Consider the following 25,172-nt stretch of genomic DNA (forward strand, 5'->3'; position numbering starts at 1 on the left):
AGACGGAGACACAATAAACACAGAGACGCAACCAATACAAAAACAAAACAGATCCAAAACAATCGCAAAGACACTTAAAATGACCAGAAAGAGAAAGGAACAAAGTTAAAGAGATGAAAAATAAACACAAACAGAACCAATGGAGGCAAAAAAGAGGCACAGGTTCCCAAAGGACCCCAAAGACACAGAAAACCACCACCAGGTCTCAAAACACATCAGCTTTGTTTGTAGTTGTTTTGTGTCTCCTCCAGGATATGCAGGACAAGTGTGTGGCCATTTGCAGGTTTGTGCCCAGGGGCCTGTTGTCTCATTATTCTTGCATAGTTCATGTACCTCAGTAATGGTGATACTAAAAATATCGGAAGCTGCTTTTCTCCCACATATCCTACATGTTTAAGTAAAATTGACAAAGCAAGAAACAGCAGCTTGAATATTTCATCTTAAAAGTCTGAAATACTTGTGGCCATTTGTGACTTCAAAATGAGACCCGGTGGCAGGACACAGCTTTAATTGCCACGTTCATGGTTTCATGCTGTAAACTGGTCATTCGGTCAGGAGCCTGACCCAACCCACCAACGGACTCCCATTATTTCCTCTATTTCCCTGGTGATCAGGGTTTGTCCCTCAAAGTTGACCCCATACAATTTTAAACTGCCCATCTGGGTTGATCCTCCAGGAGAAAAAGAATGCTTTGATGCTTTGACACTCTAAAGCAATTTGTTTCTGAAACTCACTGAATCCCTAAAAACTACCAAGATTGATTTAATGATATTACTTCATTATATCGACTGTGCTGAGAGGAAATATTGTCATTGGAATTAGAAAATATTGTTTAAAACATTTTCTGAATAACATAATTACAGGGTCAGCATAAAGTGGCTTTAAGACAAATTGTTTGAACTCTTTAAGAGCCTGAATTGTGTAACTTTAAATTAAGTTTGCGTTGTATTTACAAATGTAGCGATGATTAAAAAAAAAAAGATGATCAGGTTTATGTTACAAAAAAACAAAAGAAAAAGCCTTAGAATAGCTGTATTATTCACTTTATTGACTTGATTATAACTTTACTGTTGAATGTTTTTCGTGCAGGATATGGCAGATAAGGATATGTCTGTAACCCCCGTAATAACCCTGGGATACTTAAAGCAAAGAAGGGCTTAAAGCCTAGACTGATATGTGTTTACAAATTATTGAAGAAAGCGGTTTATATTTCTAATACTGAGAGATTGTCATGACTCAGTCTCCCTGCACGGGATCCATGTGGATGAGTGTAACCCACAGTGTCCCTTTTGGTTGGTAGGCTTTAGTCATCTTCCCATTGGAGGTTTAGCGCGTCACGATAAAGGGCGGACGGTGAGGTCCACGCAGCCGGTGTCAGGGGAGGGCACGGGTGCCTCCTAAAAACGTGCCGAGTTATTGGATACGTGTTGTTGCTAGGGGCGTGGGCTGTGCCGTGAAATATTCTACTTTTGCTAAACCTGAGATATTAAATGTAAGAAGAACACAGTCGCATCAACTGGACGAGAGCTGCCTGCTCCAACCGGAGGCAAAACTGTGCCGCAGTGAGCATTATCTGATAAACGCTTGTATCCATACTGCTCTCTGTTCCAAGACAACACTCTGGAGAGATAAAGTACACGCGGATAGTTCAGAGAAATTATGCTGAGGTCACACTTCTCGGAGCTGATTCAGATCTTCACCCGGAACACCTGCTCTGTATTTGTATCAGCCGGAGTACGGGTCGATGAGTGTTTATAGGGGATGACTGCTGCGCACTTGGTCGTCCCGTGATGTGTGCCGTGAGTGGTTGGAGCGTGGCACGGTATAAACCCATGTCCACTGTAAGACAGTGATTTGTCCGCCGAACATATCGCTTTTTTTTTTTTTTTTTTTTATAGTATGCGCTGGAGCGGGCATCTTATGCAATGTGGAGGAAACGGAGTTCGTGAGCTCATAGGTTGTATTGCCAATGACATCAGGCTTAACTCGAATAGCCGCGTGCTGTATTGCAGCAAGGTGGATCTGGGCGTGAGGTGGCGGAGAAGCAACGCACGCATCCTCCGAGCTGGACGTTTCGTGGGGATGATCTGTGTCCCAAACAAATTCAAGGAATTAGGCCAAACATCCTGAGCTGGCGAACTGCGTCACTGCATTGGAGTGTTGCAGGTAGGCAGAAAACTCTCCCACCAGCAGAGAGGAGCATGCTCATCTTCCTCCCTGAACAATGTCGCCGGTAAGCGTTTAACATTTTAACGGGGATGGATTCAGCGGACGGTTCAAGCAAAGATCCGCCACTGGGATCCACATTTTCCTCAGCACCTAATCTAGACTCCGACATTAATGCAAATGCCTGCAGGCCTGTGTATGAGAATGGGACAGACCACAATGTCAACATACAAAACGCAGTCCTGCGTGGAGCGAGTGACCCCAGCGCGTACCCCTCCACAGACTACCAGGGGCTGGTCCGGCAGAGGTTTATCCGGCGGAGTTTGTGGATGGCAGACTCCGAGGAGCAGTCGGTGGACACATCGGAGTTTGTCAACAGCAGCCCGGTGCTCAACATTGATCTGCGGACAATCGTTGATCGGAGTAGGGCCCGGGTTCTCCAGGGAACCCGCCTTCAGGAGACTTCCAGCACGGGGAGCCAGGTGGGCCTGAAAGACAGCGCCACAGAGAGCGTGAAGGCAGACGAGGAGAGGGGATACAGGCCCGAGACAGAGCCCAAGGCAGAGGTCGTGCCCTCCGATGTCACAGGTAAAGCAGGGAGTGACGAAAACGAAGAGGAACCCGGGACGAAGGCTGTGTCCACCTCACCTGGCGGGCGCTTCCTCAAATTTGACATTGAGCTGGGGAGAGGGTCCTTTAAGACCGTTTACAAAGGTCTTGACACCGACACCTGGGTGGAAGTGGCATGGTGTGAACTGCAGGTGGGTTCAATCAGGGATCATTTAAGTCCAGCACCAATCAGCTACAAGTCTGGTAGCCTATATGTTGTAGGTGGTTCGTTTAAAAGACATCTGATAAAATATTCCCCAGTCAATGTTCAGCATGGAGCAAATTGACCAACATTTAGTCCAGGGGACAACCGAGGCCCCTAAAAAACACAGGACCATTTACTTAAACTGTAACTTCATTCATTTGAAGTTGAAACTGAGAAAATAATAATGATTCATAAATTTTCAATAAATGCTTTGACACAGCCTATACCAGAATACTACCTCCAATCTGGTTCCTATAACAAACTCACAGGCCACTATGGATGCTGTGTATTATTTGTTGTCTTTTGTATATCCCCTCCCAGGTTTATCCTCAGTCAGAGTCATTCTCAGATAATGTTTGAGAAACAGCTCGGCTTCAGGGTGAAATTGATTAACCAATCAGCAGTCCCAGGCTTTTGCGTTGCACAGGTTCTTAGTGATGACAGGATTTTTTTTATCGCTAAAGTAGCAGACTAAGGAGGTAAAGACTTTCTGTCACTTCTGCAGGTTTTTTTTTTTTACTGTCAGTGCTCACATTGCACCAGCTGAGCTTGTATAATTTTAGTTTCGGCTAAATGTTGTCATTCATACGAGTGAAAAATATGACGATGGTTCAGAGGTATAGTTAGTTGGTAGTCATGAGAGTAGTTTAGAAAGTTGATAAGTACAGTCGATGACGTCCGTATTGTCCTTGTCCTCTGTATGCACTATTGACTCACAAGTGAAATTAATTCAAGCCGTCCTGCTCTTGTACCTAAATGTTATTGAACCTGTCAGCAGATAAACTACATGAAACTTTAATATGTCAGAATTTAAAAAACATATTTTAGCAGTATACCATATAGAGTTAACACATTGCTTCATAGCAGTGACAGCTTGCTGTATCACTAATCTGTGTATGTGGTAATCTAATGATCAGTTTAGATACTATCCATGTGATATACAGATTAGCCTGTAGACGGACCTGTAGACAGACCTGTAGACAGTGGCTGTCCTTTCAGGGCTCAAAACATGCTAAGCTTTTTCAGTCTCTCTAGAGCAAATTACTGGATAGAGTGAATTTTTACCAGGGGATTACACATGAAAAGTAAAGTATTACTACTGCAAGAAAATCAAAACTTTGCATAGCTGCTTGTTGTTTTATTGTTTAAGTGAGTGCACTGGATTTCACCTGCATACTTGATTATAAATATCTCACATGGGCCACAACCCAGGCCAGTTCAGGCTGAGCCAGTATCTCAACATACTCTTTGGAACACTTCATCCACATTAAATGGTAATCATGATAATAATTTTTGTGAGCCACGCGGCATTATTTTATTCAATCAATCTTGTATTGAAGAGTACACAGTTTTGATCATATTGGAATGAAACATTCAAAGGTCTTATCTATATTAGTGATTTAATGAGTTTAAAATATGCATCATATTTTTTTTCCAGGATATCTTTATCTATCAAGAGAGAAACCAAGCACATGGTGTATTTTTAAGCACTTCTACATTGCCAGGAGAAATTTAAAGAGCAGGGCCACATTTTTTTTGAAAATGTATTTCAGAAACAGCATGTATTAAGGATGGTTATGTCTGCAGCAGGTGTATATGTATTGTATGTTTGCATCTGTATGGTGTCTGAGCAGGTTGTTAGGGGAGATCTAGTGATGATTCAACCATTCTGTCCCTGGAGATGAGGCCGTGCCCTCCAGAGCCCCTGTGCCTGCGCGGCTCGCTCACAAAAAGCTGGTGTAGCTCTAATGCTGTACCTTGACTGTCTCTACACTGAGTGTGCGTTTGGGGGCAAGACTAAGAGTGAGACAGCAGAAAACACAGAGGCTCATAGAAAGATTTATGAATCAGATTTGAAGAGGAGATGGTGCCTGGTGATGAGCAAACCAGACTGTTATCTGCTGAGAGATGATCAGACATCTGCTGAGCAAGTTGTTTACCTGAAATTAGCGAATCGTGCAATATGATTTAGTGAAACACTTTGAGGTCTGTGTCTCAAAGTTATGCATTATTATTAGTCTTGTCTGATGGCTTACTAATGAATACTGAACACAGATTTATACCCCTGTGATGTTACCACTCAGATGTGTCTGGAGAGAGATTCTTGCTGATGCAGCCCTCTGCACCAAGACAAAAGGGAGAGAGGGGAAGGGTGGGTTCATCTAAGGATAGCGGCAAACACGTGCAGCATTTGATACAGTAAAACACGAGTTATTTCTGTCAGTTGCAGTGTTGTGTCCTCAATATAGATACACAACATGCAAATACCAGTGTTAATAATGTATTCCCATAAAGCAGATCCTGTGTTGCCACACCCTGCTTAGATCCTCTCCCTTCAAAGCCTCTTTAATAACCTGTTTGTAAACTGGAAATTTGGACAATGAGGACATAAAGATGAGGCAAACAAAATATATTAGAAGAATCGGCTTCACAATGCTGCACATATTGTAAGACGCATTCGACTCTACAGGTCACGTCCCAGCAGTCGTCAATAATCAATGCCATGAGATATACAGGGGGTTACTGTGCATTCCAGACATTTAAAACACTAAATGCGCCCTAACTATTACCATTGAGATGTGTCTATAAAGACAAACGGAAAGAAGATCTGGAGGTCATGCAGTATTTGTCGAGGCCGTAGCCACTGGGTTGTATCTGCTGTCCTGACTGGAGAAAAACAAGAATTTGGAGGATGTTTGCCGTCAGCTGTTTTACTATTTATACAACAGTTCAGGGAAGGCAGGAGCCAAAATATTGATCCAGTATACACAGATTTACTCAGGCATATATACCCAAAGATGTAAGATTTAGACTGCAAAAATTGGACACAGGACTGCATTAAAATAAGTTTTTCTTGATACTTTTGGGTTTTGTGGTTGACATTTTTTTTTCTAGCCTGCTGTTACAAACTCATGATGACCTTTTTCTGTTCCAGCATTTGCCAGCAGCACATTTGACATCTACAGATTAAAAATGTGATTAAAGCTCATGTTTATCTGTCATCACAGACGTACTTGTCTTTATATTATAACTCAGATTTAAAAAAGGCTTTTACTCGTCTGTCTTCTGAAAATAATTCTACTCATCGTTCTCAGGTGATTTAGTCATAAACCCTTATACACAGTTGTAATAATACGAGTAAATGGTTCAAACCCCCATGTTTACCCACTCAAAATGCCAAGGCTGTGTTCACTCTAAGCATGAGCCACAGGCAATCTGAACAGAGCCCCTTCCTGAAGCTACTACTTAAAGGAGTTTGAAAAGGGATGCTATATTTTTCATTACAACTAAAACATGACAATTGAGCCCCTCCTTTCTGCTCTACCACTCCTCAAACTTGTTAAATTTTGTATGTATTGACCACTACTGCAGTTTCTCTGATGATATCGTTCCAGAAATCTGGAAAAAATGAATGAAAAAACTTGAAAAATTAATTGTCACTCTCTATTTTTCCCAGGAACGGAAACTGTCCAAAGCTGAGAGACAGAGGTTCAAAGAGGAGGCAGAGATGTTAAAGGGTCTCCAGCATCCCAACATTGTGCGATTCTATGACTTCTGGGAATCACCGGTAAAAGGGAAGAAGTGTATTGTTCTGGTGACAGAGCTAATGACCTCAGGGACACTGAAAACGTGAGCGTCAATATGAAAATACAAAGGAAAAACATTTCCTATAAATAGTTATAGTATGTTTGTTACATGTTGGCATGCTACCCATCTTGTGATCTTTTCAACCTTATATTCTAAATTACTTACCCGTTGAATGATGTCATTTCAATAAATATGATTAAATAAGATGATGACTGTGGAGACTGAATCTCAAGATATTTTTCATGTTTAAAAATAGTTGATGTTCTTGCTCAAAACTTAATTACCAAAATAAATGAATTTAGGCAACAGTATGGGACAAAAATGTATGGCTGTCAGAATTGGGAGATTAGTTTGAGAATAGAATAGTCATTATAGATTCATAATTACTACGTGTTCAGACCGCTGATGTTCAATGAAAGCCAAAACAATTAGCAACAAACAAAAAGCTAATTAAAAACATTTTATCAACACATGGGTTACTTGGGGACAGACCTTATTATTTAAATTTGCTAACTGATATTCAGTGTGTTTTGAAATGTTTTTAGCTTGTGTCAGCTGGAACATCTCTTTCATGGTATTCTTTTCTTCCCACAGGTATCTGAAGCGCTTTAAGGTCATGAAGCCTAAAGTTCTTAGGAGCTGGTGCAGACAGATTCTCAAAGGCCTCCACTTCCTCCACACGAGGACTCCGCCGATCATCCACAGAGACCTCAAGTGTGACAACATCTTCATTACTGGTCCTACAGGCTCGGTCAAAATCGGAGATCTGGGCCTGGCAACACTGAAGAGGGCCTCTTTTGCTAAAAGCGTTATTGGTTGGTCTTAACATAAACTATCTGACACAACGCTGTTTTGTTGAACTGTAACATCTGATGTAATATCTGTGAATAAAGCGCAACCTTGGTGAATGAGACCTTTCACATAGAGGTTGTCACATGATCCATTGTTAATGTACAAATACGAATTATATCTACTTTAAATCTTTATTTTTAGGTGCACAGTTTTGGTGACTGTTTAGTTTCAGGGATAATACTTGTATCTTAGTAATAGTAACACATTTTACACAGTATCTAATCCTGTTAAAAATCTGCGTTGTGTCTGCTTTTCCTCGTATATGTTTTGGTTAAATTGTTCTCCTATAATTTAATGCTAAAGGGTCATAAAACAGTAACCTCATATTATTGTCGTGCAAGTGATTACAAAATTCTTGTAATCATGATTTAGTTGGCATGCAACATCTTTGCTATCAATCCCAATAAAATTGAATGAAACCCTGATAACCATGTGTGAGTAATTTGTCACTCTCTTGCATTTATGTTTCAGGCACACCAGAGTTCATGGCCCCAGAGATGTATGAGGAGCACTATGATGAGGCTGTGGACGTCTATGCCTTTGGGATGTGTATGTTAGAGATGGCCACCTCAGAGTACCCCTACTCGGAGTGTCAAAACGCTGCTCAGATCTACCGCAAAGTCACCAGTGTGAGTTCATGTTTAAACTGTTCAACCCTGCTATTGTCATAATTACTTTAAAATCAGTGTTAGAAACAAGCCAAGCTCATTTAACACACAGTGCTTATTTCTGATCATTTAAAATAAAAGGTCCATTGCACATGGTACTTGGAGACAAGTGGTTGCAACATAGCACTCACCACCAATTCCTTTTAAGATGACGCATTAAGCTTTCAATTTTTAAGATTTTAAAACTCATTACATCTGAGCATCATGTTTAGCCTAAGTCCTAAAATCTCAATGACAAACAATAGTCACATTTGACTACAAATGGAATAATGCTAAATGATAAAATACACTGTTAAAATATTTTAATAATTTATAGCTAAAATGTCTCTGCAGCACAAGTGTAGAAGAATTTTAATTTTAGCGAACTAACTCAGAAATGAGTACGACACCGCAATATTGATCTCATGTTTGATAAGATTAGCTGATTTTTTTCACCAGTGCTACTCATACCAGAGCAATTAGCAGCATTAAATGAAACAATAGTGCATTTTATTGCTTATAAATTCAGCTTTATGTTTATAGTTATAGTAATTAGTCTCATGGCTTGTCCAGCACTCCAAACCTCCCTTTGTACAAGTAGCAGCTTCTTAAACCCCACAGCTGTGATGTCTGGGAGAAAATGTGTTTTGGAAAGTCTGTATTTAATGTGGTTTGATACTGCAGACAGAACCTGTTCCCTCTGTTATGCAGCCATACTTCAGGTACTGCTGTTCTGAATGTGTCACTTAGTGAGTTAAGACATGTCCATGTTGGTTTGTTTTTCAGGGTGTGAAACCAGCCAGCTACGGCAAAGTCAGTGACCCAGAAATTAAGGAAATAATCGGGGAGTGTATCTGCCACAGATGGGAAGAAAGGTAAGTAGAGCAGGACCTCTGACTTGCAACACCTTTATTTATGTAAATAGCGGCCGACCCTTATCTTAGCGCTATGTTTTGTTTGTGTTCCTGCAGTGTGACGTTAATGCCAGTATATGGCTGCGACACAGTTGATGTTCCTCTGTGTTGTGCACCATTAGATTTTACTGTCACAGTCCCCTGTAGTGCAGGCCAGTAGCTGGTGTTTGTGTATTTCCTGCAGGTACTCCATCAAGGACCTCCTGAATCATGCCTTCTTTGCAGAGGACACGGGCGTGAGGGTGGAGCTCAATGAAGAAGATGATGGGAAAAAATCCTCTATTGCCCTAAAGCTGTGGGTTGAGGATCCTAAAAAGCTGAAAGGGAAATACAAAGACACGGGTGCCATTGAATTTACCTTTGACCTGGTGAACGAGGTCCCAGAAGTTGTCGCCCAAGAAATGGTAAACAAATATTTTGAGTTTCTAAGAAAATGATTGTATTTTGTGATTATGAAGGAGACAACAGCTGTAGTATTTGTTGATTTCTTTACGCCACTAGGTGTTAACTTTATTATTATGATGTTTTACTGAGTGGGTAGTATTCTGAGGTCTGAAAGCTGGGGAAAGGTGTAGCAAGCACAGTTGATCCCCTTTTCTTTATTTTCTTATTGGCTGGAATAAAAACACTCAAGGAATTATTCAAATTTAGTCTGTAAACTGCAGGTAACCATAGCAACAATACTTCTGCTTTGTGCTATATTATCAGTTTAATTCTCATGGTTGGTTATTATGAGGATAATTTCTCTTTTTGCCTGTCATAAGTAGCTGTGCTATAAGCATAAGAATGAGGTAACAGAGGAAATGTGATGTGGTGGTTTTGATATTTCGGGACAAATTGTTATAGATTATTATCGATAGTGTCATTCCATTACATAGGTTCCTGTGTGTAGTCTAGCCTCAAGTAATAATGCAGCCAACATAACCCAGGGCCCTTATAATTAGGTCTGATTTGAATGGGAGTTGGTCAGTGGTCTGCACTGTAGTGCCTGTAATCATAGGCTTGAGGTACGTACTATAATGATTGCAACTGGAGCAACTGATCAGTTGATCTTCCATGCAAACATACAGAATGGCAGGACAAGGCAGTTTGTGGATCAGGAGAAGAGAATGGAGATGTATTGATTAATTACATAAGGTGTTAAGTTACAACACGCCTTTTCTTTCTTAGCTGCAGTGAGTATCTTAACTATATCCTGTAGGTGGAATCAGGCTTTTTCCTGGACTGTGATGTGAAGATAGTTGGGAAGTCCATCAGAGACCGTGTGGCTCTAATCAAATGGAAGAGGGAGCGGACCGTCTCATCAAATGGAAATGGTGAAGTAGCAGTGAAGAAGACGCAGCAGAACCTACTGCAGGTGCCCAGTGTCGGTGTACCGCAAGAAGCCACGTTAGCCGCCACAGATTATGAGGACCAAGAGGTGGAGCAGCAGACTCTGATCTGCACCGTGCTCGCCACAACGTCTGCCACATGTAAGAAACTATAATTAGTAGAACATGTGAATGTATCGTAAATCATACAACCTCAGGCCTGGTAAAAAAAAAAAAAATCTAACACTGTCACTCAGGCTCAAGGAAATGACACAGACTTGAAATTGTTAAACTGGTATTTCTGAACCTTAGAGTGAAATAGACTAAAGGTGACTGCAGTATCTCAGAAACACCAAATGAAAGCAATCAGACATCCTGACCCTTGAATATTTGTGACATGCTACCCCACTGTTCCCTTCTCCCCCTGTCCTTCCTGCAGAGGGCATCATAATGAATTATAATCTTGAATTTACTCTGTTATTACAGCTGATAGTGGCGTGAGCTCTACCATGCAATTAGATGATCTAAACAATCAGCAGAATGGCCTCTACCAGTCGTTTCCAGAGCCTATTTCCACAGCTCAGATAGTCTACAGCCCTCCTGCACAGGGGGACCCTCAGCTGCATCAAGGACCCTATCAGCAACCCGCAACACAGGCCTCACATTTAAACTACACACAAGGATACATGCAAATATGCAAGGGAGCCTACCAGCAAACCCCAGGTCAGCTGCATCCTGGGGCCTTTCAACAACCTGCAGCACAACTGCACCAGGGGCCTTATCAGTGTCAAACAGTGAGTATAAACACTTCTGATTTCTATTGCTGTGTATATTTCTTGGTTTCTTTAATCTTTTATTTTGTTGTTTATGAGTTGTTTTCTGAAATAACACAATTTTTATATTCTTTTTTGGAATGACATCTCATCAGCGCCACAACAGTGATCCCTTTGTATCGCATGAGAACCTGCTCATCCCTGAGAGCACGTGTCTTAGGCGCAGCAGCGCTTCCCTGGTTGAGAAATTACAGTGCAGGCCACACTCTCTTTCTAAAACAGTGACTCCAGGTCCCTGCCTGTGTCTGTTACAGGATCTGGCATCGACAAATAGCACAGAGAGTCCAGTGCATGCTAGAGACTACATATCCTCTCACTCTGCCCAAAATCCGTCATTATTATCTCCTTTCGTGCCCTCCCATCAACAGTCTCATCATGACTCAGCAAGTCATTTTGATTCACCTCACCTTCCCCTGAATTTACAACCTCCTTCAGGGCTCCGCCTGAGTGTCCCACACAGCCCACAACCTCAACAACACTGCAAGGCTTGCATGTCTCTCCTCCTCAAGGACAGGACAAAAGGAGGTGGATCACTGGAACACACTCACAAACCCACTCTCTCCACATCAGCCCAGTTTACTCCAGTGTCAAAATCAGGCCCAGCTACATATCCTCATCTGTCAAGATATCCTCCAGTCACTTCATCTGCTCTCGTGGCCTCCCCCTCTTCTACATCATCAAACAGTCAAGCGACCCTGGAGACTTCGCCTTCACACCTTTCCCCACCATCACAAGTTGTGCTCCCACGGAGTTTGTATGAAGGTGGAGATCTCACGCTGCTCAACTACTGTCTCCATCACATTGTCAATCGCAGGACCAGTTCCCCCACCCTCTCTGAGAGAGGAGGCTTTAATCATCCAGTGCACAGCTACCGGGAAGTTGTAGGTCTGAGTTCCTCAGTAATTGAGAGTTCAAACAAGAGTCAGAGTCTGGATGTCCCTCTCTGCTATACTTCACATCTGAACAGGAACCTGCTGTTATCACCTTATTACAGCGAAGGCAGACCAGAACCACTGGTAGGTTAGAGAAGGAGACTCCACGTAGGCTAAATACTGCCATAGCAGCAGCCTGCTTCATCTTTCATGATTCTGCCAGCTGCCTCAATCCCCAGACCATATGTTAAAAACCTGCCGCTGCTTAACCCATTATAAGGATTCAGATTCTAGCTCAAGGTGCTTCTGTCATACAGTAAATTGCAATGAAAATGAACTTCATTTGAACTTTCCATAATGAACCATGCCTTCTGCTTTAAAACACCCCTCCGTACTTTCTTTGCAAGAAACCACCGCTGCTTTGACACACTAAGCCTTGATTTGTAGTAGCACATAAACAAACAGCCATACTGTGTCTAAAAACAGCGATCATTAAAAATGGTCTCTCCTATGTGTCTCTGACAGACAGTTTCTGCACCAACGACGCCAGCCCCTACTGTGCACCAGAGCAGACAGACAGCACAAAGCGTCCCAACTGTAACCACCACTGTACAGACACAGCTTACTGCCCAGCCCAGCCAGGAGCAGGTAATGCTTACATCTAACTGTGACAGGGCCTGGGATCATCTGTAGTGAGATGCAAAAAGCAGAATTAGGAAGCAAAAGTTTGAAAGTCACCCACTGCAGCCCACTCAGCTGCCTGGCTGGGTCATATACTGTCAATATACAATGTTTGGATTGCTAAACCAAATAGCAACTGTAGCTTGTTTGGGGTATAAGCTTGCCATATGCCTGCAGGCTGCTCTAATTTGACCACTTGTACATGCAAAAATACGAATTGTCTTGAAGGCATTCAACGTCAAATGTTATGTATGCTATTATTAACTACAACATGCAACATAGAGGAAGTTAAAGTGCAAGTAAATTTAGTAGCACTGGCCATTTAAAAACACTATTTGTTGTGTTGTGTGAGGTGGGTAAAAAGTGCATGTGATTCCCCTTTTTAAATGTGTTCTGCACTGTATATCTATGTATACGTGTATGTCTGTCAATGGCTATTCATGTGTTTTGTGTTTCTTTCCCATTTGTCTCTCCTCCCTTTAGTGCCATCTTAAAGCAGCTGCTCTCCTGCCCCAGGTAGAGCAGCACACTACAAACCACACAGAATAACCCTGCAGCTCCCTTGTATCCAAGTAGAGCTTTTACAACCCTGTTTCCAAAAAAGTTGGGTCACTGCTAAATGAAAAAAGGAACAGAATGTGGTGATTTGCAAATCATGTAGACCCATATTTAATTGAAAATAGACCAAAGACAACATATCAAATGTTGAAACTGAGAAATTGTATTGTTTTATGAAAAATATATGATCATTTTGAATTCGATGCCAGCAACATGTTTCAAAAAGGTTGGGACATGGGTGTGTTTACCACTGTGTTGCATCACCTCTTCTTTTAACAATACTTTGGAAATGTTGGGGGACTGAGGAGACCAGTTTCTGGAGTTTTGAAAGGGAAATGTTGTCCCATTCTTGCCTGATATAGGATTTCAGCTGCTTAACAGTTCGGGGTCTCCTTTTTGGTCAAATGTTTTCAATGGACGGCAGGTCTGGACTTCAGGCAGACCAATTTAATTAAGAATTAGTTTGTACTGTCATTTCAAAATTGATAGACTCCAAGTAAAAATCAAATGTTTGATTTCCTTCCTTAGCTGCTATCTGCTGAGCAGCTTGCATCTCACCTGAGTCCTCCTGATACATCTACCAGTTTTCCACAGTCAGTCTCCAGTGCTCCTCCCCCACTCCTGCACCTGCAGATGAGCACACAGGTGTGTTGTGGTTGCACTAGTAATACATGAGCAAACTATGGACAAAATTTGATACAGGCATCCTACAAAATGTAAATATAGGTTACAGGGTTGAGTAATACATAAAGGGCCTGTGTGAATGTCATATCGAATGGTTGTCTTTGTTCATTTCATATCATTTTTCCCTTTTTTTTTTTTTTTTTTTTTTTCTTTCCCAGTTTCCGTCACCATATCCTGTTGTTCAAACAGGGGGCCCCAAGCCCCCTTCCTTCTCCCCAGTTCCTCTACCATCTGCCTACAGCAGTATTGACCCTCTTATGTCTAGCTCCTACTACTCACCTTCACCCCATCATCCCTCCCTTCCTCTGACCCCTCATGCTGCCTTGCCCTCTGTACCTATTCTTGGCACCCCTCAGACACCTTTGTCCACACCTCAGCATGTGCCTGGTGTGGAACTTTCTATTCCACTTCTTGCCATGGCCATGTCCCCTGTGGTAACACAGCAGCAGGGAGGCCCTCCCACATCTCAGCCAAACTTTGGTAGCTTCCATTCCACCCATCTTTTACCTTTCTCTCAGGTGCAACCCACCCCATACCCCACCCCCAACCCTGAGCAGGAACTGGCTGAGCAGCCTGTCCAGGTGAATATTTGACTCAGTTCTCACTGTGAGGTTTGGGTCATGGGAAGTCTCTACTACTAAGGTGGCAATGTGTCTTAATTGTCGGTGTACTTCATCCAGGGCATGTGTTTGGGGATTTAGAGGTAAACAATACTTGTATTAACTGATAAACAATTACTTAAATGTGTTTGTGTTTCTGGTACAGGCGATTGCGTCACATGGGACTTTGGGAGATGTTCAGCTTTTGGCTGCGGCCCACCCTGTCTTGCCTGCTGTTCAGCCTCTTCTCTGGGGAAGTGGAGCAGATACAGAATCTACTACAGCTGGCCTGGACTCAACTGTAGCTCCTACAGTTTCAGCTCTTCTCCCAGACCAGACCTCAATCGCAGTCTCAGCTACAGTCCAAGTTGAAACTCAAGCCCCAGCAGAAACTCCAGCTCTGGTGCGATCACAAAATCAACCCTCAGTCCCGGTATCAGCTCATGATGCAGCGATGTCTCAAACTCCAGCCACAACCCGTCTTAAAGCCCCAACTTCAATCCCAATACAAGTTCCAACAGCAATGCAAGCTCCAGCTTCAGCCACAGTTCAAATACCACGATCGGCACTGGGTCCCACTTTAGAACAAATAAAAGTCTCCTCCGTAAGCTCTGACACAGACATTGTTAAACCCCAACCCTCGGTCCCACGTTTGGTTTCAGGCCCAATGCCTGTCACTCTGCCAGCACCAGTTCAATCAGCAGCACCTGCTCCTACTCCAGCCCCTGTCACATCTTCAGTCCCAGCTCCAGTTCTGCAGCCTGCTGGCATCCAAACAACAGTCTCAGTGCCTGAGAGTGCCAAACTGGCTTCAACTCAGAAAAACCTAGAGACGACATCAGCATCTAGCACCGTTCAACAAGAGCCCAGTGTAGAGGTAGGGATGAAGCTAAAGTTTTGGGATTTTTTTTTTTAGGGCAACACTGATTTCAATTCTTAAAAATGTACATTTACTGAATGACAATTGTCTTTGCATAAAGGTAATCTAACTGTTGTTTAGAAAGCTTTTTTTTTGTTTGTTTTTTGCTTGTCAGTCATTAATACAAGTGTTATGTGGTCATACAATGATCCATTCTGTATCAATTAAAATCTTGAGGTCATCTAACTGTTTTGCACTTGCCCATTTTACTGTCTGTAGGATGTGCTTCGGGACAAACCATTATCTTTACCCAGTTACGCATATGACAGGTGTGTGTGCAGTTTTTTTTTCACTAACCTCTCTTTACAGATTCTGTTGTCAGAGGTAATTAAGTTTATACCACTTATCCTTTTATAGTCTCAACTCTGATGTAGCATCTGGTAAGGAAACAAGTGATGGCTATGACAGCTTGGCTAGTGGGGGCAAGGGGGATGGAAAACCCAGGAAACACCACCGCAAGTCTGCCCGCACACGTTCTAGGCAAGAAAAGACAAGCAAACCCAAACTGAGCATGCTTAACGTGAGTCGTGGTACAATTTGTGGCAAACAAAGTTACATTTAAAAAAAAAAAAAAAATCTTTATGCTTTTGATTGTAAAGTGTAATCTTTGCCCCCATAGGTTTGCAACACTGGTGATAAAATGGTTGAATGCCAGCTGGAGACTCACAACCACAAAATGGTGACTTTCAAATTCGATCTGGATGGAGATGCACCGGAGGAAATTGCCACTTACATGGTAAGTACCGCCTTTTACAATTTAGAATTTTTGTCTTACTTACTGGTTACATTGTCTAATATATTGCATTTTTCTGGTGTTTTATTTACAGTTTTGATTTGTAGTTTTAAGTACAAAAAAACGTTTAAGTATAGTTTTCACTCTCATCTCGTGAACTTCCCTTTGAAGCTCTACCCAGAACTGGATTTACTGTGTCTGTGTCTCTGAGACTTCCATTGATATCTGTGAGGCCCTCCTGATTGGCTGTGTGATACAAGCCCAAGCCAACCACATGTTTTCTTCACTCTAATAGCTTATAAGTTACATGCAGAATGTAAACTGATGAGTTAATGTTTTTTAAAATTTGGGATGACTACTCAGGGTTTACTTTCACATTAACGGTTGGCCCATAGACTGTAAGAATAGACATTAGAGTCCAGGGCTGCACCTGATTTGATATTTAGGCAGGTGTAGCATCCTTAAGATCTCAGTCAGATCTAGCCCTCGCTTCTTCACAGCTCCAAATATGTTCACTTCTGTCTCCAAACAAACAAGATGGCGACCACTAAAATATCAGATTCCTGTCTTTGAAACGACAATGGGTGAATCATAGTGGGTTGCCTCTTGGGTTGGACAGTGGGCCCTTCTGAGGGTGGATATATGACATAAGCGTGAATTTGTGACATCCCAAACTTACGGAAGTCCAGACAGCACAGTTGCTGAACACAGGATGTGAGCATTTTTTGGTGGACTGAGCATTTTACAATTTTCATATTTCACCTAGATCTGCTTGATAATAAAAAAAAGACAAGGAAATCTGAATTTATACAATATATGACCTTTAAAACTGTATGTCTACAGGTAGAGAATGGATTTATCCTACTGTTGGAGAAGGAGATTTTCATTGACCAGCTTAAGGACATTGTGGATAAAGCTGAAGACATGCTAAATGAAGACATGGAGGGTGAAAGGGACACAACTTTGAGTTGTAGTCCTCTGCAAGGCCAGATTTCTGAAGGGCTTGTAGGAGAGGTAAGAAGGGGTTACATATCTACACAAACACTGCCCATGGATAGATTATGGATCTATTCATGAACATTGTAATAGCTTAATGAATACAAAGTGGCCAGGCAAGTGTCATATTGACTTAGCTCACATCTGTACATCTCTCTATAGAGTCAGCAGCCAGGAGCACCTCAGCTTGTCTATCAGCAAAATGGTAAAACAACATTCTCTTTCAAAAATGTATCCATATGCATGCTCATGTCATGTCATATTGACTGGTATAAACATTTGTAGTGGTTTTCGGAACTTTTGGATTGTAGTTCTTCATACAGGGAAGAGATGGTTCATCATTTGCCCTGTTGAGGAGACGCCCACATCCAGTCAGGAGACCCCGTCTGATGGAACGACGACGCAGTCACCTGGGAGCTCAGCCAATACCCAGCCTGCTGACAGTGGCACTGCAAGGCCCTCTGTATCCAGAGGTGACTTTGTTTCAGCAATTTCAGCATAATATTTGACAGCTTCTTGGAACAATAGCACTGCCCTGTGGCAGCTGATTGAATTGATTGCCATTTTTGGAATCTCATACTGTTGTATAATTTTTGGTCATCTTTTATTTTTTTTCAGAAGAAGGGTCATCCTCCACAATGTCTGGTGGAAGTGGAGGCTTCTCCTATGATGTGTATGGATTCTGTAGTCCTCCAATAATGTCCAACACAGACCCACTGCTCCTGGCCACTCTGTCACCTCCCGTGTCTGCACCGCCAGTTCTCCATTCAGTGTCATCAGTGGAGCCAGCAGGCAGTTCAGCACAATCGAGTGTGCATCAAGCTCAGCCAGCCAGAGCTCAAACATCCCCACATACATCTTTTCCAGTGGAAGATTCACAAGAATCCCCTCTGGGCTCCATCTCCCCAATCCATGCAGCTCAGCAGATGTCCAATATGACATGTGCTGTTTCTATAGCTGACGAGGTGCCCTGCTGCCCTCTGGTCATGCCCCTGTCTCTGGATGTGAGCACTTCACAGGGCGGGTCTCCGCTCACTCCCCTTCCCCTCCAGGAGCCAGGTCTGGGCAAAGAGCCCCCTTCTGTCTCCTATGGCCCTGCAGCACGGAGCGAGCGGCCACAGCAGCCGGTGGTGCTCCACCAGCCTTTTTCAACTGTCGGAGGAACCAAAGTGACCTCACTACCCCAGAGCCCAGCGCCATCCCAGCACGGTGCAGGGCCCAGTGAGTCTGATGGTGAAGGACGGCTGGGCCGTGGGGGCTTTGTGGACAGCACCATAAAAACTCTGGATGAAAAACTAAGGAATCTGCTCTACCAGGAATATGCTCCAATGTATCCATCAGGCAGTGCTGCAGAGACACCAGGGTCCGGCACAGAGTATATCCAGTCTCCTCCTGGTCCCGACAGCGCCACAGGAGGGTCAGGAAACAGCACGCCAGGGCCGATAGGGGAGGGACGCTACAGGGCAGGAGAACAGCTGGCAAGTAGAATAACACTACCTGCCAATTATTTCTGGCTTAAATATTTAGTTTGATATATTACCAGATAAACTCCAAATATAATTTACTCTACTGCATATCATTTGGATGCATGGAAAAACATGTTAGGGTTTAAGGGATTGTAAGAAAAACTGCACTGCTAAAAAATGGTAAAATTTCATGACAAACATTTAGTTTCTCTTTGTCCAACTGTATTATATGACAATGATTGATGGTTTGTATTGTAGTTTCCCATGTTACAATTTTGTTAATCTTTTATCCTGTTTCCTCTATTAGCCTCAAATACCAGAGAGAATGGACAGTTTGAGCACACTGAGTGACTCTGCTGTGTGTGGTATGTACAGCATAAGTGGTCCACCACAACTGGCATCATTAAATTTAAACAAAATGTATACATTAGTTCATCTCTACCACAGTATTCAGGGTTGTGGACATTTCCTTGCAGCTTCCCTCTCGAGGAGACATGTTCCTCACTCTGCTTCCTGCTCTGGGACAAGAGGTCGATTTAAGGTGTGAAAGGGAGATTTTTCTCATGTTTAAAGGGAACATAGAACTCTCCTTCAAATTAATCTCAACCACATTTTCTTATACAGAAACATCATGATGCCAATTGAAAAGTTAGTGTGTTCTTTGCTTTTGGCAGATTATCTCTGTTCCTCCTGAAGTGGCTAACAGACGAGATGTGAAGCAAAGGAGCTGGAGCAGCGTTGCCTCACCAGCACACCCTGTAGGATACAGCGGGGACTACGTTCAGGCTGAGGTCATGGCTACTTCCACCACAATTGGCCGTTTCTCTGTGGTGAGCACTGAAGATGACATTACACAGAGGACACATTGCAGCCGCTACTCTGCCCCACCTGATTTCTACCTGGACACACCTCCTTCCATGGCCAAGCGGGGATCCCTGCCTCGTGCACTGACCTCGACCTCTGTCCCCGTGGATGTCACAGTCCATGCTCGCTTCCTCTCTTCAGACTCTGGTGCAGAGAGCAGCCCTGCAAAACTGGCTCCTGCCACCCCGTCTCAACACCCTCGCTCCGAGCGCAGAGGGAGTGACCTCATGAAGAGGGCCGTGGCCTTTCTCCGTCGTTCCGGTCGCAGCAGCAGTGTGCAGAGCTCTGACTCACCAAGTAGGCATGGAGGCGTGCACGGCTCAGCTTACGCCAGCAGCGATAATGACTCAGAGATGGAGGACTCAGACATAAAGAAAGAACTACAGAGACTCAGGGAGAAGTAAGCATAGCTTGTGATTTACTTTCTGTCTCGTGTAGTGTCGGTTTTTAAAACTATTTTTTCATTTACCTTGTAAGTGACCAGTATATTTCTGTCTCCATCCCCTCAGGCATCTGAGGGAGATCTCAGAGCTGCAGGCCCATCAGCGGGGGGAAGTGGAGGTGCTGTATCGCAGACTTGGCAAAGTTCCTCCTTCTGCCCTGGGTCTCTCAAATGCTGCCCCACATGCCAGCCGTAGAAAGAGGTCCAGCAAGCACAGACTGAAGCCAGGCAAACTTCTCAGCCCTCTGGTTCAACAATTTAGAAATGTCACAACCAAAACAAGCGACTCCAGCAGATCCAGTTAGTATTTTTCTGAACATGCAGTAATTAAGTTAAGTTAAATATTTAAACCAAGGGTAAGGAATAATACAATCCACATGCTTTTGTGTGTGTTCAGCTGCAGCTACAGGCACAGGTGAGCCCACAGTGAGTTTAAATGGCTCTCCCGCCAAAGGATCTTTCCCCACACACAGCAGGGCACGGTCGTGCACGAGCCACCTCCCGAGCTCAACATCAGAGCCTGTGCAGACTCAGCAGCCTTGTTCCCTCAAAGGCTCTTTGTCTTCTGATAATATCTATGCTGGACTACATGGAGACGGCACCGGCACACAAGCTCCACCTGGACAAGGTACCACCTGCAGCACACAACAGAACATGTTAATATAACTGCCTTTTCACTAATACCAGATTATAAAAGGTTAGATAATAATTTTAAAAAAAAACCCACTTGTGTTTGTGTTTTGTTGGGTATTTTAGTGTGTGCTACTCTTACCATGTCATCTTCTTCCCTTGATTATGCTCCTTCTACAGGCTGGTCTAATTACCCTCAACCATCTGAGAGAGTGACCTATAAATCGAGTAGCAAGCCACGAGCTAGATTTCTCAGTGGGCCTGTGTCTTTGTCTATCTGTTTGTATCTATTCTCTTCCCGCATAACTTCACTTTTTTGTTTTCCATATTTTCTATTTATCTACTTTTAGGCCACATATATTTTTTTCTGTCTTACTCTGCAACAACACTGGATTTTCTTTTGCTTCGCCTCATCCTTGCTTCTTGCCCTCTTATTATATTTTTGCTCTAACAGAAATATGTTGCTTATTCAAACCCACAAGGATTAAAGTTTATTTTGTAAAAGTCAAAATATTTTCAAATATAGACCAAGAATTTTACGCAATATAATACAGTCATATTTACTCTTTATTTCCTGTTTATTTGACCAGTTGTGGTGTTTCAGAAGTTTGAGGTTTGGATAATCAAGGTTAATTTTAATAGTATTGGGCACTACATCACACTTTAAGCGTGCAAATATTTGTGCTCTTTTTCCATCTTCTGACGTACACAATTTTGTTATACCTTGCATTACTCAGAAATGGGTTTCTGCATGCCACATGCATCCCAATCTACTATCTATTATCTTATTGCTCTTTTCTCTGCTGTTTCTCACATCTGCCACGCTAACATTGTAACACTGCACTTTGAGCTCGCTCACCTCGGCAACTGCATGATTGTCCTGATATATGGACTGTCTTGGCTGATGGCTTTTTTTTTTTTTACACATTTGTTAGTGTGGTTTTAGTTTATTACTTTGTTTTGTGCTGCATCCTGTTGCTGAAAATTATTATCTTCTAATGGGAATACCAAGTTGATTTGACTCTGTTTTGTCTCCTAGGGTCAACACTGAAGCGACTGTGTCTTGGCAAAGAGCGTGGCCACAGTACGTAAAATCACTGCTTCTCACTAGAAATGAATTAAGTAAAAATCGTGTTTGTAATACAAGTCTAATTAGCTCATTAAACATGGTGTTATGATATATGTGTGCGTTTACATACTCAGGGTCCGGAGCTGCAGCGTCAGGGGCTTTCAGTCAACCACAGCAGCTGCCTAGCGGTGTCACACCTCCTCCCCATCAGCCAGTGATGGGCCTGGCCCAAGCCCAGGCCAATAACAGCAACAACAAAACAGGCACATACAGTGGCTCATCCATGAGTGCCAATGAAACTAACCTGCCCGAAGACTTGCAACGACTGATGGACGACTGGGCCCAGGAGGTTCTTATCATCACCCAGCGGCCTCGCACTAACTCTCTCAGTATCAGTGGACAGCAGCTTTGGGATCAGGTTGTGCCTCGAACATGTGAACAGCTTACTAACGCTTCAGACGTGAGTTTCATGGCAGTTGTGTGCCCAAGTTAAAGAGTTTAGAGAGTGAGTCGCAAATTTTTGAAAACTAAACACATGATTACTCAAAATGTCTTAAATTATTAGAGATCATGACACCAGTTAGCAGAATAATTTTTTTTTCTATATTTATATCAGGTGTTGCAATGTCATTTGATTATATTTGATTCCCTAATACATATTAGCACATTCTGTTAGATTATTATTGAGATTAAGCAAGACACCTTTTATTGCACCCTTACTGATTGATCGTAGCTATTTACACATGATTCTAGCTAACATTGTGTTGGCATGTCACTGACACTATTTACACTACATTGTGTAACCCTCTCAGGTATCATCATGGACAGCCCTAGGTCCAGAGGCCTGCAGTCTGCCTCTGTCATGGCCCGACAGCCCAGGGTCAACATTGATGACTGGCCCCTCCGCAGGGCCCCATCCCAGTTATCAGCACCACTCTCCTGCTCCATTTAGGGCCTTGTCTTCACCTCTTTCTATCGGCCAGTGGCCCGGTTTGCTCTTCCCCCTTCCGTCAGGAGTCTTTGCCTTTCCTGCTGTGCCCTCAGCCCAGGATTCCCACAGCACCATCCCAACATCATCATATCAGCGGACCGACCCCAAGGCGAGGACTCTCTAATCCAAGTAGCATCGTGTCTTCCAACTCTGTTACCAAAAAGATCTCTCATTATAGTTCTAGTCAATCTTATGTGCATATACTGTATATATTTAACCAGCATGTATGTAACCATATGTACATACTCTTCTCCGTTTCTGAGTTTTATGTTATTGCTTTAATTTGCATCAACATACCTCATGTCCATATTATGGTACATAATCCTCGAGTGCAGTTTAATGGTAGTAGTACTTTTAAGATGTATAATTAGCCTAATCAGACTTGAAAGTGCTGATTTTTGTCATTGTTTATGTCTGTACATTACCACTTACTGAATGTACATAATGTACTGTTCATTCATGCTGTGTTCATATAAATAGTTGATGTTTGTGTTGCTCATATCACCCCTATTTATAAGCTGCCGTGTGTATATATGAATTCTTGTTAGTCTGTACATAGCTCCTGTGTTTGTACAGTTACCATTACATAATCCATAGGTCGGTGCTGCAGCTGTGTCTTAATGCAACACCTTAGCTACCATCATGCCATCACTGTGAAGACTTGACATCCTGGTCACTAGGACCGGTTGCTTTACTCTGCTCTCTCTGTCCAGGATAGGTTTCATTCTTCATCGATGAAATGCTTCCAGCACAAGCGCTTGAAATATCCTTAAGAGATTTGAATGAACTTGAACTTTATCTGCAGGTGAAAAACACACCTGTGAGAGTGCCTTGAATTGCAGTTTCACTTTTCTGAAGAAAAGCATTTAGATTCAAAGCAGACACTATGTATTCTATATATGCTTTCACCTTCACAGGCCAATTATGTGATTTGAATAATGATTGTGGATTAAAAAAATATTTAATTTAGCAAAAAAACACAACTAAACACTATATTGTGGTGTTGCAGTTCATTAAATATCAGATATTGTAAAAGAATATCCAAAACTCAATTAGATTATATATTTACTGTACGTTTTTCCTTGTTCACTGAAGTCTTGCGGGATCGCTCCACCAGCTGCACCGCAGCCTGCATGAATACACTGATATTCTGAATGTGCACAGGTTGATGTGGTGAGTTACAGGAGGATATCGTCAAGAGAAACTGGCATTGACACCATGCGACAAGGAGGTCTGAAGGACTCAACATATGAGTCACAATCATATTCATCCCATACCTCTACTAATGCAATCTGTAGCTTTACATATTGTTGCCTTTGTGGTTTTTAAGAGATTACTGTGTGGTTAGTTGTTTGATCAATGCTGATGATACTGTGTGATGATGTTAGAGGCACATGAAGAATGTGAGCTGTTGAGAAGCCACAACTGTATGACATATTATTTGTACAACGCGTGAGTTTTCTAAATTAAGAAATGTCTAATGGCTATGGCAAATTGTATGTTTTAAGACATAATTCAAAGATCTCCAACAAACAACATGCTTTCACTGTGTTGGTTATTTACAGCCTCAAAAACAATACTTTTAATAGTTCTCGTATAACCTATTTAATTCCCCTTAGAATAGTTTGATGATTGGTTCAGGGGTTTAATGTATTCTTGAAAATCAAAGTGGTAAAGATGTATGTAATTGGAGCGAGAGCCACGAATGACAAATTGCTTGATGCAGTTAACAAAACAGTTATTTTGATTACTTTGCGCTTCGTCTGTTTTAGCCTCTTTACTTTTAACTGGCTTATTAAAGTCAATATGGTATTCCAGATGTTTAGTCTAAAACTTTATACAGTTTGGGCAGCCACAAGAGACAGATTTAAAAAAAAAAAAAAAAAGATTTCTGAGAATGATACAGCCGAAGACGAGGTATCCTGACTTGCAGTTCTGAGTATAACTCAGCTCCAGAAATGCTGGAAGGAGAATTTCCCACAATTCAACACAGTAGTATCTTCATCAGGGTTATTGTTTTCAAACTTTAAAAATCTACAGTCTTCACAGACATAGTAGTAATCCTTGTGTTGCGTAAACTAAACCTTATCTGTAAAATCAATAGAGTGCCCCTTTAAAACCATTCCATGTTTGCACAGTTTGACTATTTGGAAACTTAATATTTGTCTTTAAGGTGACATTTATTTAGTGATGACACAGTTGTTTTTTTCAATTTGACAACATCTCCTATGCAGTTCTTTTCTTTGTGCTTTTACTTCTTTCTTTAATCGTTTTAATGCTTGCAATGGAAGCTAGGTGTATGATTGCTTTTGCCTGCTGTATCACCTGTTTTCCTGGCACTTTCCTGACCTTGTCAGATTGATACTCTCTTAAAAAAAATGCTGTACATACTTGAAGACATAAATAATAAATTAATTTTTGCTCGACAATATTAGTCACATCTTTGTTTCATTACCAATGCATGCAGCATATAAAATCAAAACTGTCTCGATGTATTTCTTTTAAGTTTTCAAACCAGTGTTGCCTGTCATTGCATGAACACAT

The 25,172-nt window shown here is 42.2% G+C and overlaps 1 protein-coding gene across 1 annotated transcript; it reads left to right on the forward strand.

Moving 5' to 3' along the window:
* Nucleotides 1–1,402: 1,402 nt before the first annotated feature.
* Nucleotides 1,403–25,057, forward strand: wnk2 (WNK lysine deficient protein kinase 2). The gene is made up of 29 exons (XM_069703332.1): nt 1,403–2,927; nt 6,438–6,610; nt 7,163–7,383; nt 7,892–8,049; nt 8,854–8,942; nt 9,166–9,385; nt 10,183–10,453; nt 10,778–11,085; nt 12,522–12,644; nt 13,161–13,193; nt 13,764–13,880; nt 14,078–14,500; nt 14,685–15,395; nt 15,657–15,706; nt 15,795–15,957; nt 16,057–16,173; nt 17,014–17,184; nt 17,329–17,371; nt 17,478–17,639; nt 17,785–18,644; nt 18,940–18,997; nt 19,109–19,173; nt 19,307–19,896; nt 20,006–20,238; nt 20,336–20,566; nt 20,749–20,847; nt 21,608–21,652; nt 21,766–22,097; nt 22,450–25,057. Exons 1-29 carry the CDS (start codon nt 2,259–2,261, stop codon nt 22,750–22,752), a joined length of 7,038 nt encoding a protein of 2,345 aa, XP_069559433.1. The 5' UTR covers nt 1,403–2,258; the 3' UTR covers nt 22,753–25,057.
* Nucleotides 25,058–25,172: the final 115 nt, after the last annotated feature.

The sequence above is a fragment of the Brachyistius frenatus genome, unplaced genomic scaffold (assembly GCF_029030835.1).
Source record: "Brachyistius frenatus isolate BFR_SWC_R1_liver_20210118 unplaced genomic scaffold, ASM2903083v1 Contig_45, whole genome shotgun sequence".
NCBI lineage: Eukaryota > Metazoa > Chordata > Actinopteri > Embiotocidae > Brachyistius > Brachyistius frenatus.